We start from the raw sequence: 17,033 nt of genomic DNA, 5'->3' as shown, positions 1-17,033 counted from the left end.
CATTCAGGCATTCTCTCTTTCCTTCCTTCTTCTTTGCTTCAACAACTGAGAGCCTCCTATTTTTTAGATGAAATATTAATAAATATGAAAAAAAATAGAAATAAATAAGTCAAAGTCTTTCCCAGCAAAGAACTCACAAAAGTCCTTGAACAGATGTTCTATTCTTTCCAACTTGTCGTCTCCCGTTCATTTAAGAGTAAGTTTCAGGAGTGGTAGACTTTCTTAATCAAAGTCATGGCTTGCGCAGGCCCAGCGAGGGATTTCTTCTTCCAACTGCTCAAGACGGGGTAGGCTGGAGGAGGTACAAGGCAGCCCCCTTTAGGCTTTCTACTCGGGACTCGGCCATCTCTAAAGGCATCCAAATGCAACTGGAAAACGGCCAAATGTCATCACCATTTTTCTTTAGCCAGAGCCTTTTTTCTCAAAACACTTGCACATCCTTAATGTACTCCACGCTCCCTGATGTGGGCCATTTCCTGCAGGAATGTCCCAGCACCGGCTGCAACCCATTAGCAGATGGTGGAATTGGTTATTTGCAATCATCATAACATTTCTGTGGTAAATCCTTTACTGACACATACTGTACATCAGTACCATACATCAACTACTATACATACATCGAAAGGTGCACAGTTCATAAATGCACAGCACAGTGAATTCTTGGCAGAATGAACACACATATGTAATGAGCATCTTTATCAAGAAAAAGAATTTTACCAAGAAGTCTCCAAGACCTTCCCCCAGGCCCTAAACCCTACCTCCACTCCAAAGATAACCCTGTCCTAAAAACCCTACTCTAGGTTACAGCAGCACCTCCTCTTTCTGCTGGGCTTCTCCCACTCAGTGTTGTGTTTGCAGACTTACCCACTTTGCTGTGTTTAGCAGTAGATTGTTCATTTTCATAGCTCCCATTTATTGATTCCATTGTTTAAATATACCACAATACATTTAATTATTTTATGATGATGAGCATTTGGAATATTTTGCTATTACACCATGCATTTTCTTGTACGTATCTTTTGGTCGCCATATATGTACGCATTTATGTGGGGTATATACCCAGGATTGGAATCACTCGTTCCTATGGTTTATGCGTGTTCCTCTTGAGCATATACCTCCAAAGAGTCTTCCAGAGTACTTGAACCAATTTACACTCCCGCTAGAATACTATACATATGAAAACAACTCTGCACACTAAACGCCCCAAAGTGAGATTGCTCAGAGAGTAAAAATGATCCTGTCCTCAGCTAAAATCATCTTAATCTCTTAATTGCTCCTTGTCTATTAGCCCATACTTCAACTACATATCTACAATAGTTCCTGTTTGTCCAAAAGTTGTATTCCTTCCAGAATTAAACGTACAGCCATGGTAAATCCAAACTGCTTCAATTATAAAGTTTGTTTGCCCTCAGTTCATCTAATGTTTTTCATCTTTACTCTAAATGTTTGAGTTTTCCCGATAGGATTTTTGTTTTCAGTAATGCTTCACAATAGTTTTTTATAAAGATTTTATTTATTTATTTGTCAGAGAGAGAGAGAGAGAGAGAGCGCACAAGCAGGGGGAGCTGCAGGCAGAGAGGGAAGCAGGCTCCCCGCTGAGCAAGGAGCCCGATGCGGGACTGGGACTTGATTCCAGGACCCCGGGATCATGACCTGAGCCGATGCGGGACTCGATCCCAGGACCCTAATGACCTGAGCCGAAGGCAGACGCTGAACCAACTGAGCCACCCACGCGTTCCTGTTTAGCAATCATTTCCCAAAGTATCAGCTATTGAGTGTAAACAAAACATCTGAAAAATTGTGTAAAACCTGCTATACCAAGGTGCGGGCTTCGGGCTGATACAGCATGCCAGGACCAACGAATTGGACCCGAAGGCAGGCCTTTATTTGGCTCCCGTGCAAATGTGGTGATACGTCCTAGTTAGCGAGTCAGCAAAAGAGGGGGGTAATTCCAAGAAGAGGGAAAAACGCTCCCTTCAGGCCTTGAAAGCAGCCCATAGGACTTGGGTCTGAGTGAGGGCGAGACAGCGGGTCAGGTGGAAACTTCGGGTCGAGGAGGGGGCCGAGGGGGCTGCAAGTCCTGCCCCCAGCCAGGAGTCTGCGCCGCACTGAAGAGCCAGGGACGGAGGGCGGGGGGCAGGAAGAGAACGAAGCTAAAAGGCAGAGCTCTGGCGCGCGCGGTCTCCGGGACACACTCACATACACACACGCGCGCGCGCGCACACCCGGGACGTAAACAACAGAGGAGGAATCAGTGCAGGGCCTGGGGCCACCGGCCGCTTCCCCGCACGCAGCGCCGGGCCGAGAGCACCCTCCGGGTGGCAGCCGGGACCGCGCCCGCCACCTGCGGCCGCTCCCTCCCCGCCGCCGCCGTTCGGGGCGCGGAACCCGAGCGGGCAGAGGGGGCCGAGGCCGCCAGAGGGTGCCCCCAGCCCCGCCCGCCCCCATCCCTTAGCTTTCGTTTCCCCGGTGGCGGTGGCGGCCCGAGAGCGGCGGGGGCGGGACCGGACGAGCCCATGGCCTCCGCCCTCCGCCCGCGCTCCCCACTGCTGCTCGGGCGCCTCTCGGGGCCGCGACGCGGGGCCTGCGCTCCGGCCATGGCGCCGCCGCACCGCTTCGCGCTGGAGCTGCCGGGCTGCACGTTAGCTCACTTCGCCGTCGGCGGCGACGCCCCCGGCGCGCTCCCCGACCCCCGCGCGGCCGCGCTCCTGGGCCCGCCCGGCCGCAGCTACTCGCTGTGCGTGCCGCTGGCGCCGGGCGGGGACTGCGCGGCCCGGGTGCGGGCGGCGCGGTTGCACCAGCGCCTGCTGCACCAGCTGCGCCGCGACCCCCTCCGCCGGTGCCGGCTGCGCCCGCTGCTGTGCTACGGCCCCGGCGGCGGGGCGGGCGGCGTGCAGCACGGCTTCCTGCTCCACGACCCCAGCGACAGCCCCGACACCCGGCGCGCGTTGTTCTCCCTGCTCGGCGAGTCCCCGGAGGGCCCGCGTCTGGGCGAGTTCGTGGGCGACGCGCGCCTTCAGGTGTGGCAGCGCCTGTGGGAGCTGCGGGACGGCGCGGGGTGGCGGCAGGTGGGCCCCCGCGAGCGCGTCGTGTCCGCCCCGGAGCCCGCCCTGCACCCGGTGGTGCCCGACCTGCCCAGCTCTGGGGTCTTCCCGCACCGGGAGGCCGCCCGCGCCGTTCTGGAGGCGGTAAGAGTTCTGCCCCTTCCGGACACTCGGGGTGGGTCCCCCAGACAGGGAGTGGACGGGGCGCGCGCTCTCCGGGGCTGGCCTCTCCAGCCTGGCCTCTGTTGCCCAGGGAACTGATTGACGCCGTCGACACACCAGGCCGCCTGAGTGCCAGACTCTGGTTTAGACACTGCGGCTCTTTTCTCCATTCTTGGCCGCCAGGACCTTCCCATCCGAGGCGGGAACTGATGTCCCAAGGCCACGCTCGCCAGGCCTGCTCTGAATGCGTGCAGAAGGCGCCTCAGAGGGAAGAGGCAGCCGGGTGCGGGGAGGATCATGCCATCTGGGAGGCTGAGGCATGGTTTTGGTGAGAAAAAGGCATGAGTTTGGGGTTCCAGAACCTTGTTCTAAAACAGTGACTGCCTGCTTACTGGCTGCCGGTCCAGGTCGCACGACCCCTCTGTTCTCCCTTTGGTCTGTGAATCCCTTGCCTTGCCTTGGTCAGGACAATCAGAGCTCTGGCACACAGCAGGTGCTCAGGGAAGGAGAGCGAAGGTTCTTTCCCAGCGCAGCCTGGGCGGGGCCTGGGGTGTCCAGACTCGGCTTTCTGAGGCTGCACTGTGGAATTTAGTGCATTTTGCAAGCTTTTAGGATTGTGTTACGAGGCGGTTTAAAAGGGCAGGACAATCGCTTGGCTTTAAATCCCAACGCAGCATTTATTACCTGGGTCACTTTCAGTTTCTTATCCCCCCCGCCCCCCCGCCTCAGTTTCCTTAGTTCGTAGAGGGGAATAATAATGCTGCCACCCGCACCGAGTTACCGTGAAGGCTGGCCATGTTAATCCTCGAAAGCACTTAGAAGATGAAGCACACACATGCACAAACGTGCGGGCCTCTCTGCAGAGAGGCCGCGGTGAGCGGTGCGGGACAGCGGAGGTGGGAGCTCAGAATGCCCGGGACGCCCGCGCGACTCACCCGGTGAGCGCGGCGCGCGGCTCTCTTCTCCGCCCCCTAGCGGTTAGGAGGGGACGGTGCTGACTGCTACCGGGAGCTAGGGCCGGAGCTGATTTTCCGCGTGCTACAGTTTCGCTGTCGCTGGGTCACCCTGCTCCGCGCTCGCGGTCTTGCCTGTCCTTCCTCCTCTGGGGTAGCTGGTCAGTGTGGGTTGCAGGCTGACTGATCTCAGCCGCTATCGCCTTTTTTGAGGTACAGCTATTCAGTACAAAATGAAGGAATTCAGCCCTTCCCAGGTTCAAAATACTATGGATTTGGCACGGTGTCAAACACAACTTATGCCATATTAGCATTGGGCAATCTTGTTCTCAGCAGTTAGAGATTGCAAAAGCCCCATTGCTTCACTGCTGATGCACAGACATTGTTTCGCAGTGTATACCCTTCATTCCTGAAGCCCAGGCAGTGCTTGACCTGGTTGACCAGTGCCCGGAGCAGGCCCGGAAAGGAAAGTTCCCGGTCATTGCCATCGAAGGACTGGATGCCACAGGTAATATTACCTTTGAGTTACAGACAATGCGATTAATTGATCCCTTGCAGGAACAGACAGGCCTTTAGTAAGTAAAACTTGATACAGAGTTCAATTCATAAGCTTCATGTCAGTCTCTAGTGTGTGCCAGGCACGGAGCTCGGCAGGCCCGGGATACAAAGACGAATAAGACCTTCGGTGGGAGGCCAGGGGAGCCTGGGCCTCAGGTGCTCCGGTGACCACGAGAAGGCACTTAATGCAGCCTCGGTGTGGGGAACAGAGCCATGGTCAGGGACAGCTCTGGAAGGGCTGACACCGGGACTGTTTTCGGTGTAGATGAGAGAAGCGCAGGTGAGGAGGGCAGAAGCGGTCCTCCCCGACAGAAGAAACAGCGTGGGCGAAAGTGAAGGGACTGGAGCCAGACTGGGGTATCTGGGAACCACGGGCCGTTCAGAGGACCCTTTTGGAGCAAAATTAGGAAGAACTAGGGAGCGGAGGGGAAAAAGCCTTGGAGCTGCCAAACAGATACCAAAACACAACGGACAACTCACACCTAGCCCCAAACACAAAGAACAGGAGAAGCAAGGCGCCAAGGGCAGCAGGATCCAGCCAAGGACGAGGTCCAGCTTGGGGCAGACGTCACGTGGTTGAGCGTGAGGCGCGGCTCCCTCCGCAGCAGGTGCCGAGTGTTTTGAGGAACCAGGTGGAGGTTTTCCCAGGCCCGGAGGTCTACGCCAGAGTTTATCATTAATTTGTAAACAAGAGCACCATTTGGGTTTTCTTCCAAGTGTTATGATACCACGTAGAGGAAACCCCGGGTCCTAAAAGTCTGCGTCTTTTTTTTTTTTTTTTTTTTTTTTTAAATCAAGAATCATAGTAGGCAATGAACTGCTTTGATTTACAGGTGGATGGAGTGTCTCTGCTCTTTCTGGGCTAATATGAGCATTTGGGAGCCATTTGGTGGCTATGGTAACGGAGCGCTATGTTTGTGTCTTTTCTGCAGGCAAAACCACTGTGACCCAGTCGGTTTCAGACTCTCTCAACGCTGTGCTTTTAAAGTCGCCACCCGCTTGCATCAGCCAGTGGAGGAAAATCTTTGATGATGAACCAACTATCATTAGAAGAGCTTTTTACTCTTTGGGCAATTATATCGTGGCTTCTGAAATAACTAAAGAATCTACCAAATCTCCTGTGATTGTAGACAGGTAGGTGTAAAGATGCTGTGAATTTGGCGTTTTCTCCCTGAGGGTGTGTGTCTTTACCTATATATGCAAGTATACACCTGTGTTTATTAAGTCAAACTGTATTATGATAATAATAGGAATAATGTCTATGATTTAATTACCTACACCACAGGCTGGCATTTTGCTAAGAGCATAAATATATTTTACTGTATCTGGAACAATTGCATGGTTAGGTGGATACTAAATGTTATCCCCAATTTACTGATGAGAAGCCTAGGTCTTACAAGGGTTAAGTAACTTGCCACTGACTAAGCTAGAAATAGCATCTGGGGGATATTGACAAAGCCTCTGCTTTAGAAATCGATGCTTCCAGTAGTTCATTTGTTCATCAGCTTATTTATAAAACATTTATTGGGCATCTGCTGTGTGCCAAAGACTGTTCTCAATTTAGGGGATTCATCGGGAAATGAGCTAGACGATGATGCTCTGCTTTCATGGAGCAAACCTACTGTTGCAGGAGAACAGTCAAGTGCATAAAGACATATGATAATATCAGAGAATGATAAATACTCTGAAGAGGATAAATCAAGGTGGGTATGGGCTGAGGATGGCCTCTCTAAGGAAGTAACGCTGATCTGAGTTCTGAATGCCCCCAAAGAGATGGGAATGAAAACTATGGAGTAGCAGCATTATGGAGAGAGGAGTCAGCAGGAGCAAAGCCTACAGAGAGAAAGAAGGTAGCATATTCAAGGACTAGAAATAGGCCAGTGTGATGAGCACATAGTGGACGAGGGGCTGTTTTCTGGACGAATGGCCAGAGAGAGGCAGGGGATAGAACAGCAGAGCCCATGTGCCAAGTTAGTGCCGATTTTATTCTGGGTGCAGAGGGGAGCCATTGGAAGGTTTCAGATAATGGAGTGACGTAAACTGCTTTAGATTTTTAAAATTGCATACCTAAGAAGTAGCTTAAAATACCACAAGAATGATTGAAGTGTATGGCAAGCACGTCATCCTCGGCTTAAAATCACCCAACTCGGTGCTAATGGAAATTACAGTCATGGTGAGATCCCATTTTGCTCTCATCAGGTAGGTGAGAACCAATGAAAATGCGCTGAGACTCAGAGCTGGAGATCATGGGGGTGGCTAGAAGCCCTACAAGGTGCTGGTGGGGGTGGACATGGGGCTCAGAGAGCGATCTGAAAGGGACAGCAAAGCGAACACTGCTTTCACCTCCTGACGAAATGCAAAAGTTTCTTCTTTAAAATTTCTTTCTTTTTTAAAAATTTATTTCTTTTTATTTTTTACTTAAATTCTGTTAATTAGCACATAGTGTATTATTAGTTTCCGAAGTAGAGTTCAGTGATTCATCAGTCTTTTTTTTTTGAAGCTTTTATTTATTTATTTGAGAGAGAGAGTGAGAGAGAGCACAGCATGAGCCGGGTGAGGGCAGAGGGAGAAGCAGACTCCCCGCTGAGCAGGGAGCCCAATGTGGGGCTCGATCCTGGGACTCCTGGATCATGACCTGAGCCGAAGGCAGATGCTCAACCGACTGAGCCACCCAGGCGCCCCTCGTCAGTCTTATATAACACCCAGTGCTCATTTCATCACATACTGTCCCCAATGTCCATCCCCCAGCCACCCCATCCCCCACCCCCCTCCGCTCCAGCAACCCTCCCTCAGCTGTGTTCATAATATTGAAAAATTTCAAAAACCGAGAGCCCATCAGTAGAAGAAAGGGCACATAAATGCTAGCATATTTGTGAAATGGAGCACCATTCAGCAACATAAGTCAGTACACTGCATCAGCGTGCATAAAACGCAAAACCCTCATTTTGACTGAGAACATCATGTTGCAGATAGGGGTTCAGTAGAATACATGCCAAATAATGACAAACTGTAGAGTCCAGAGGGGAGAAAGGATACTGAACAAACTTAACAGTACCAAGGAGAGAGAAATGCAGTTGATGCACCGTACAAAAGGTCGGAAACTGCAACTGAATTATTGCTTAATGTTCAGTGAATGTGTATTGCTCTCCGCAATTTTACTTATTTTTGGAAAGATAAGCAGTTGTATTGAAGTATGACAAGTATTCAGGAAAAAGCACTAATCCTAAATGTAAATCTCAAGGAATTTCAAGCAATGAACACACCCAAGTCCGGATGCCTGCACCCACATCCAGACTTAGAACGTTACCACACCCCATAAAGCCGGGTCATTCTCCTTCCCAGTCCTTGCCCATTCTTCCCTCACCTCCGCTCCCCCGTAGTGAGCACTGCCCGACCTCCATCACTGTGTAATAGTCTGTACCTTAGTACTCCTGGCACCTGACTTCCTTCTTGCCACATAGGAGACTCGCCTCGCTGCTATGAATATGCGTTTTTTTTTTTTTTTTTTTGATAGAGAGAGGGGGGGGGGGGGGGGGGGGGGGGGGGGAGGGGAAGCGGGGGAGGGAGAGAACCTTCAGCAGACCCTGTGCTGAGCTCAGAAGCCGACTCCCCAGGCTTGATCTCATGACCCTGAGATCATGACCTGAGCTGAAGCCAAGAATTGGACGCTCCACTGACCGAGCCAGCCAGGCGCCCCTATTAGTATTTTGTACATAACTTGGGTGCAGGTACATATGCAGTTTTGGTGCATAGATTCCCAGGAGTGGAACTGTAGGGACGTGGGGTTCATGCGTGTTCAGCTTTAGCAGGTACTGCAAAAAGTTTTCTGAAGTGGTTGGAGCCACGCACCATGACCGCCCCTGCCCCCCAGCAGTGTTGGAGAATTTCCTGTGGCTGGTGTCCTTGTCAACATCTAGAATTGCCTGCCTTTTTTTTTGAGGGTCTCCACTGGTTCCTGGTGGCTAAGTTGATCAGTTGCAAGCTAGTTTGCCATAACTGGAAACTTCTACCCCTTTCTTGAAATATCTTTCTCTGTATACTTTTCTGTATCTCTGAAATATTCCATGAAAAGGCGGTTCAGAGCGTGTGTAGGGAATAAAATGGGAGGTGGTGGGTTGCCAGCCAAGATGAACACAGTAAAAATAAGTTAGAAGGCCAGGGCTGTCCTCTAAGCTATGACACCAGCAGGTAGTTTTAATGCTGGGGGTGGCAAGATCGTTATTTCAGGGTTGCGAGTTATAGGGGATCCTGGAGAAGGGTAAGAAATTGCATTCCTTTGTGGGACTTCTTCACCTGTGGGATGTTTTTACCCCATTATTAATGTGTCTGAATCTACCTACCATATCTCAGATCTTTTTTCTTCATACAGTGTCCTTTTTCAAGGAGACAGACTATACTTTTCCTAATACAGGGCGACTCCCTGAGGCACATGATTTCTTCAGATGTCCCTGGAGTTGCACTGGCTTCTGTGTGTAGTGAGATACCTATCCTCTCTGCTCCCAATTTCCTAATGTGTTAAATGGAGATACCCCATATCCCTTCCCTGCCTACCACTAAAACCTGTGGTGAATATCCGATGGGTTGATACACGGGGAAGTGCTTTGCAATAGCAAATTGCTATTAAGATATAAAGCATTATTATATAAGCTGTGTACAATGTGTCGGCAAATTGCATTTGATTTGAACTGATGTGGCTTGCCTGATGGCAGGAGTGGAAAATTCTAAATGGTGGAGAGTCTGAAATTGGTGGCCAGTGGGTGTGATTATTTAGAATGAGCTGCAGTGTTGCTAGTGAGAGAGTCCCAGCTGTAGAAGGCAGGGCTCTGATTCTTCCCTTGCTTTTTCTTCTTTGTGTCTGTGAATTGTTGGCAATTTTGTTCTTTAGAGAGATACTGTATCACCTTGTCAAATGAGAAGAAAAGAGCGGTTATTTGTTGTCTGGGTGGGTTTTGTTCATGTGTAAAGATTTTAATGAAATCCATTTTAGACTACACCATCATCTAGCTGAACAAATGAGGGCGGCAGAGTCATTTTTGATGGTGACTGTGGTTAAGGTTGGCAACTTAATCACCCTCATTACCTTTAAAAGTCTATTCTTGCGGATGGTTTTTCCACAAAAAGAAGGCTTTTAAAATGAAGATGATATCAGCCTCTGTATTCATAGCTGAGTATTTAATTCAGTGAAAATGGGACACGTGCAAAATGCAGAGCAAATTGTAGTTTGGCTGCCAAGAAAAAGAGCGCCTGGACCCTGCATGGATTTATTCAGCTTGGGAGACCAGACGCATCTCACAGAGAAGGGGAAGTGCACGTTTGTAGGTGGTGAATCAGGGACGTGATAGAGAGCAGACTCCTGGGTGGGACTCCAGGAGCTAGCCGCTGTGGAGGCTGGGGGTTTGCAGCACACACTTCTGGAGGTGGACGGGGCTTGGAAGGGTGGATGGTATTGGAATTGACCACCTCCCAAATTAATGTTTTTGGTCCTTTTCAGTATTGTCTGTATTACCATCATTTGCAAATGCAGCTTTAGTTAAAACCGGTGTCCAGTAAGAATAGTATTGTCTTATAATGACAGGGTGATACAGTTTTTAAAGGACTTGTCTCTTTTTATTTTTTATTTATTTTTTTAAAAAGATTATTTATTTATTTATTTGACAAAGAACTAGTGAGAGCAGGAACACAAACAGGAGGAATGGGAGAGGGAGAAGCAGGCTTCCTGCCGAGCAGGGAGCCCGATGCGGGGCTCAGTCCCTGGGCCCTGGGATCATGAGCCGAAGGCAGACACTTAACACTGAGCCACCCAGGCGCCCCAGGACTTGTCTCTTTTTATAGCAACTGTGGAGGGAAACAAAAGTTGCATGCTTTTCGTTGTCCAGATGGGGAAGTTGAGGCTATATTGGCTTAAATGAGTTACCTGTGTCCACAGAGCCAGTAGCGGTCAGGGGATAAATCAATACATAGCTCAGAAAGCACTGTGAATTTATTTTGTAGATCCCAGTACATCCTTTTCACTGTGAAAAGAAGTTCAAATATAAAATGGTCAAAAATTTAGGATTTTATTTATTTATTTTTTCTTTTAAAAGATTTAGTTATTTTGGAGAGAGAGAGAGAGCACGTGTGCAGGAAAGTGGGGGGAAGGGTCAGAGAGAGAGGGAGAGAGAGAATCCCAAGCAGACTGCAGGCTGAGCGCAGAGCCCCACGCAGGGCTTGATCTCACACCCTCGAGATCGTGACCTGAGCCGAAACCAAGAGATGGATGCTTAATCAACTGTGCCACCCAGGCACCCCCAGAATTTAGGATTTTAAAACACTGAAGGCGGTAAATTGAAATACAGACCAGGATGGGGCCATAGGTACTTCTCTACATTGGGATGTTTATAAGAATTTCATAAATATCTGTTGTACATGATAGTCCTTTGATACTGTATTTGAAGTTTTGCATTTAGTCGCTTAAGATTGGAATATGACATGAACAGGGCAAGATTATAATGGGGTATGCTGATTAATAAACTGATTCCAATTCATGCATTTGCACACCCAAAGAACATTTACTGCATACTGACTGCGAGCCAGACACTGGTTTCAGGTTTGGGAATGCAGAGGTGACTAAAAAAGGAATTTTCTAAGGGAGGAGTGGAAAGCGGTCATACTTATAGACAAATTGCTTTTCTTTACCATGAGAAGCTCTTCGGTGGAAGTCGACCATGAAAGACATTGAGGGCCCAGAAGAGGGAACCATGGGGGGAGGGGCTCATCTGAGCAGGGCTCTGCAGGTAGAGTAGGAGTTCTGCTCGCTGAGAAGCTCACTCCCGCTGGAGGAAAGAGCATGAAGACAGGCTCCTGTGATTCAGCGTGCCTGGGTGCACACCCTGAACACTGTTCTGTGTCTTAGTTAGGCTGGATGTTTCTGGCAGGCAGTGGAAAGCCATGGGGCATTTCGAAATAGATTGTCTTTTATTGTTGTGATTTTCTTTTCCTCCCTCTGCCACCATTTAAGATGAGCCAGTCAAGAGGGCCCCGCTTCACTCAGGGAGGATTTCACAGAGTAGTGGAGGGCGTATTTGTGTTCATTTCCCTCCCTGACAGGTGTTGACACACAGTGAGAGGCTGGGCGCTGGGCAGGACAAAGGCCGCCTCGCCAGGGTCCCCAGAACATGGATTTCATCCACAGATTTTTATGTGGCCGAGACACAAGATCAGATGCAAGGGGACTACCAAGCACATCTCTCCTCCCGGTCGCCCTCCCTTTCCCAGAAGGCAATGTAGACCAGGCCAGAGAGACGTGACAATGGGGTGTCAGCTGAGTCAGCGTCGCTCTCTGAAGAGCCCGTTGCATTCTCATTGTGGTTGCTGACTTCGGTTTATTTTTTGCATTTTATAAATACTTTAAAAACAAGATTTAGGGGCGACTGGGTGGCTCAGTCGGTGAAGCTTCGACCTTCGGCTCAGGTCATGATCCCAGGGTCCTGAGATCGAGTCCTGCGTCGGGCTCCTGGCTCAGCGGGAAGCCTGCTTCTCCCTCTCCCTCTGCCCCTCCCCCCGACTTGTGTTTTTTTCTCCCTCACTCTGCTCTCTCTCAAATAAAAAAAAAATCTTAAAAAAATAAGATTTAGTTTTATTTATTTGATGTGTGCAATGCTAAGGAAACTTGAGCAGAGCCATCCCTGGTTTCCCCCAGCTGATTTTCAGGTGCACCTTGACCCTGGCCTCTGTGGATGCAGAACTCACTCCTGGTCTCCTTCTCAGGTACTGGCACAGCACGGCCGCCTACGCCATAGCCACCGAGGTGACCGGGGGGCTCCAGCACCTGCCCCCGGCCCATCATCCTATATACCAGTGGCCTAGGGACCTGCTCAAGCCCGACCTGGTCTTGCTGCTCACAGTGAGTCCCGAGGAGAGGATGCATCGGATTGAGCACCGGGGCATGGAGAGGACCAGAGAGGAAGCTGAACTGGAGGCCAACAGCATATTCCGTCAAAAGTAGGTGTCCCGGTGTGCATGGCAGGGCCCTGTTCCTGGCCATGGTGGTGAGCTGGGATCAGCTACGACTTTACGAATGTGGAGAAAATGACATCGTTCCCATTTTTCAAACCCATGGTACAATATCCTGCAAGGGGGTTCAGCTCCTTCTGACGGTATTGTTTCCCCAGGCTATCTGACTGGGCCTCAGACCTTCCTTCTAGTTCTGGCTGTGCCAGGAACAGTGTGAACCTGGCTAAGACAATGCACGTTCCTGGGTCTTGGCTCCCCCGTCCTAATGTAATGGGCACAGAGTGCTGATGAGCTCGCGGTGACTTTTCCTTGGTAGGTGCTTCCCGTGTGTCAGGCATTTGCGTTCTGATGCTCTCTGATCCTGGCAAGTGAACATGAGCCATATTTTACACTTTACAAAACTGGGGCTCAAAGGACTAAGTGATTTGTCTAGGTTGACCCAGGTGCTCTTTAGTAAAACTGGGATTAAAATCACGGTCTTTCTGATTTTAAAAGCAGTGCTTTTGTTTTCATCAGAAATCTATGAGACACTAGCGGGAGAGTCTGGGCTGTCTTCTTGCTTGATGGCTGAGCATGAGTCAGCTCTGTAGGACGGGTTCAACAAGCCAAAGCAGAGTAGTTTAGATAAATAAACAACAATAGCAGTGCTATCATAACACAATCCTGTGTTATACAAATAATTGAATAACAACTCTGCGGTGCGCACAGAAACCATGTCAGACCATTTACTTGCACTAATTCAATTAGACCTCATGACAGACTCACCGGGAAGGCATGATTTCCGTCCTCATTTTACAGATGAGAAGACGGAGGCAGAGGGAAAAGAAATTTTACTCTGGTTCACTCAGCTAGGAAGTGGTAAATGGCACTGTTGTAACCACCTGCCGTCATACTTCTGTCAGGCCGTCCGCACACTCATTCAGAGGTATCAAGGCTAGGGCACCCCAAAGGGAGATGTGGAAACCTGGCGCAATTTTAGAAGACTCAGCCATGAAAACAGTGCGTGTGCGGAGGACCTCTGGCTTGTCTGAGATCCTTCAGGGCGCAGACCGTGGAGACATTTCCCGGTTGTCCAATTAGTTAATCTCTTTGAGCCTCTGCTACTTTTTCTGCAAAATGGGGATGACGTGGTTCCCTTCCTGAGGTCACCCTGAGTATGAAACCAGAAGAATCATGCAGAATGCTGATGCTTGGTAGGTAATAGGTATCAATAAAGGCTAGCTATTAAGCCTTATTATGAATTTATGAGTTATTAAACAAAATGTATCAAATGTCTCCCGTGGACAAAGCTAGTGGCTGAGGGGAACAGTGAGATAAACCAGGTGGGGCCCTTGCTGTAAGCTGTGTCCGTTATGGTAGGAAAATAGCGTTTGCATGGAGAGCCGTGTTAAAAAATAAGCCAACTCCTTTCATTCTGCCTGTCTCCAGGGTAGAAGTGTCCTATCAGCGGATGGAGAACCCTTGTTGCCATGTGGTTGATGCCAGCCCCTCAAGAGAAGAAGTCCTCCAGATGGTCTTAAGCGTAATCCAAAATAATTGTAATTAATTGTAATTACTCCAAAATGTAATTATACATTTTGTTAGATTTGATGTTGTTTGATGCATCTAGGCCCACGACTGGTTACCTGGTTTCCCCAGATTACTGTTGCATAAACATAGTGTGTCCTAGAAAACTGGAGACCAGACATTTCGATTTTACTTAAACCATTGTCCTCCCTTTTGACCAATGGACCCATCAAGGTTGAGACTGTCATGTTTCAGCCAGAGATCAGTGGTTGCTTTCTTCAAGTATAACAAATGTTTTCTTGGAATGTATTTCTAACTACGTCCCTACCAAATCCCTCCAAGTTTTGTCTCATCCAGAAAGCATGAGGTATACAGAAGTAACCAGGAAGATCTCCCAAATCGGTGGAAGCCCCTTCAGCCTCTCCCATGCCTACACCTGGGCCACTGATGAGATCTCCATGTGGTAGACTTGCCTTCTTCCCAGTATGGCCACACTTCATCACTGGGGACTTGGCCCGCCAAGTACTCTTGAAGAGAAAGGGTCCATGTGTCCTGGGCTGTCTGAGGACATTCCCACAGAGCCATCTTTGGGTAGAGGACACTTACAAAGACGACCTAGGACTTGTGCCCTACCACCCCTGAGATGGTCCTCTTGGTTAGCACTTCAGAGTCAAATACAGAGACTGCCAACCCAAGGTGCTCTAAATACAAATACACCAACCTTTGAATTATGTTCTGCTTATTTATATTTCTTTCTTTTCCCCTGAAAACATGGTTTTGGATATAATGAGTGTTTTGGACTGAGCAAGATGCATTAAACTTAGCCAGTCGAGCAGTATATTTATGTTGATATTTACATCATGTTTCTCCTCAGTGTAGGGCTCTGCTTTGCTAATTAGAATTGGAGCCAAGAAGCTAAATGCAATGCTTGTTGTGTATTTTCATTACACAGATTTAATTTATCTTACTAAATAAGCACAGTGGATCCTGGAATGGGATTTCTTAGTAAATTATCTTGCACTTAAATGTCTTATGCTTACACATGAAATCAGCTTTGATATCTGTTTGCCTAGGGGAAAAAAAGCTGAGGAAGGAGGAAATTTAATAACTGTGTGGCCTTGGGTGAGTCACTGAACTTCAGTGGTTCATGTGACTTGATCTAAGAAGTGATGATAATTCTTGGTTTGTCCTAAGTAGTTGGCTCAACCAGGTGATTACCTAAAGTTCCTTCCAGTTCTAAGCTAGGTGAAGTTTGTAAATTAGACATTCCCCCCAAATAATTACATTTAAGGCCTTATCAGGTTTATCATATAGAATCTTAAATTATAATAAAGTTTAGTATTAATAACTATCATACTGTTTTCAAAGGAATTACAGGTGATTTTTACATAATATATTTACATGTATAAATATGTACTTGATTTCGGTTGAAAACATTTTTAAAGCCAATAAATAGCATTAGGTTTCTGAAAGATGTGATATCTAATTATGTTATTGGTGTTATTTAAACAGTTTGAAAATCTTATGTCAGCAGTCTAGAAAAGCAAACATTTTATGCTTTCTTTCTGTACCTTGCAAATGAATAAAGTTGCTGTGATTTTCTAATGTATGATGTTGTCACAGTGTATGTTGGTTGTTCAAAGGTGCTGGTCCAGTGGGGCTTTTGCATTGATGGGGGTTTTTGGTCAAGGAAGTGGGAAGGTGTGAGCTCGCTGGCCAAGGGGAATCTGTGGTTCAAGTGCTTTCAGAGGAAGGGAGGGCGTTTTTGTTTTGTTTTAAAAAAACGGTTTCAGGAAAGTGGAATCCTTTCTTCATTGCAGATATTAAAAAGAAGATATAATTCTTTGTACTCTTGGGTCTTTTTTTATTCGATGATAGGTATATGATTTATAAGCATGAGATAAGACAGTGCCTCCTGCCCAGCAACTGATGACAAGGAATCATTTGTTTGGCTCCGTTTCATGACACGTTCATTCTCCTTTCTGTTCTTGTGACAGACTTTTCATGGTCCCAAATATTTATGCTCCCTTTCTTCTACAGTAATAGAATGTTTGACATGACACATGGCTGCTAAGAATCATGAGTATATTTCTAGAGCTTCCTTATGGTGAACGTGGCCAATTGGCCACTTAGAGGTTCCTCCAGTGGTCTGTGAGCAGAGGGGCTTATGGGATGTCCCTTCCCCTTTTAACCCTTCACATGGCCTGGTATTCAGCGGTGATAGTGAGCCTTCTCAGGACCAAGAGAAGAGGGTGGTGCTCTTGAGATGGAGAAGCAATGGGATGAATGAAGGCTGCCTTTACTTATGAAAACGTAGATGGGGCCTAGGCATGAATGCACGTGGTACCCTGAAGACGCGTCGGCCTGGGGAGGGGCTGTGGGGCAGAACAGGACCGTCCGCCTCCCCCTCAGCCTGCCCCCCACAGTGGCACCTGCCTGCGTTCTCAAGAGTGGAAACTCCTTTTTTGCTGACACTGCTCTTTGTGAAATCTTTGTCTTCTCAGAGCAATTGTGTAGTATCTTTTTTTATTAAAAATTTTATTTTTTTTAAAGCAATCTCTACACCCAACGTGGAGCTTGAATCACAACCCCAAGATCAAGAGCTGCACGCTCTACCGATGGAGCCAGCCAGGGCCCCCAGTTACGTAGCATCTTTAAAGTGTTTAGGCCCTGGGATCTTTCTGGAATGTGTACCAAGGAAATAATCAGTGATGCACATATAAATGTTATATGTGCATAATATACTTCAAGTAATTGGGGCATATTTATGTATCTGTATAATGTACATTTGTGTATAATATGTATTTGTTAAATACAT

General features: G+C 48.1%; 1 protein-coding gene across 1 annotated transcript; it reads left to right on the top strand.

Annotated features, from left to right (window-relative positions):
* Positions 1-2,501: 2,501 nt before the first annotated feature.
* On the top strand, positions 2,502-15,824 carry CMPK2 (cytidine/uridine monophosphate kinase 2). The gene is made up of 5 exons (XM_025867699.2): positions 2,502-3,188; positions 4,553-4,667; positions 5,650-5,851; positions 12,464-12,697; positions 14,138-15,824. The coding sequence occupies exons 1-5, from the start codon at positions 2,517-2,519 to the stop codon at positions 14,253-14,255; spliced, it is 1,341 nt and encodes a 446-aa protein (XP_025723484.1). The 5' UTR covers positions 2,502-2,516; the 3' UTR covers positions 14,256-15,824.
* The last annotated feature ends 1,209 nt before the right edge of the window (positions 15,825-17,033 follow it).

Source organism: Callorhinus ursinus, unplaced genomic scaffold, assembly GCF_003265705.2.
Source record: "Callorhinus ursinus isolate GAN/ISIS: 27379988/994484 unplaced genomic scaffold, GSC_fseal_2.0 scaffold10, whole genome shotgun sequence".
Taxonomy (NCBI): Eukaryota; Metazoa; Chordata; class Mammalia; order Carnivora; family Otariidae; genus Callorhinus; species Callorhinus ursinus.
The sequence above is the reverse complement of the archived record's forward strand: the minus strand, read 5'-3'. Positions and strand labels throughout refer to the sequence as shown.

What these genes read in the sequence shown, in the direction of transcription:
- CMPK2 (XM_025867699.2), top strand. Translation starts at nt 2,517, where the DNA reads ATGGCCTCCGCCCTCCGCCCGCGCTCCCCACTGCTGCTCGGGCGCCTC. An exon ending in CGAAGGACTGGATGCCACAG is followed by an intron (nt 4,668 to 5,649) that starts GTAATATTACCT and finishes TCTTTTCTGCAG; the next exon opens with GCAAAACCACTGTGACCCAG. An exon ending in AACAGCATATTCCGTCAAAA is followed by an intron (nt 12,698 to 14,137) that starts GTAGGTGTCCCG and finishes GCCTGTCTCCAG; the next exon opens with GGTAGAAGTGTCCTATCAGC.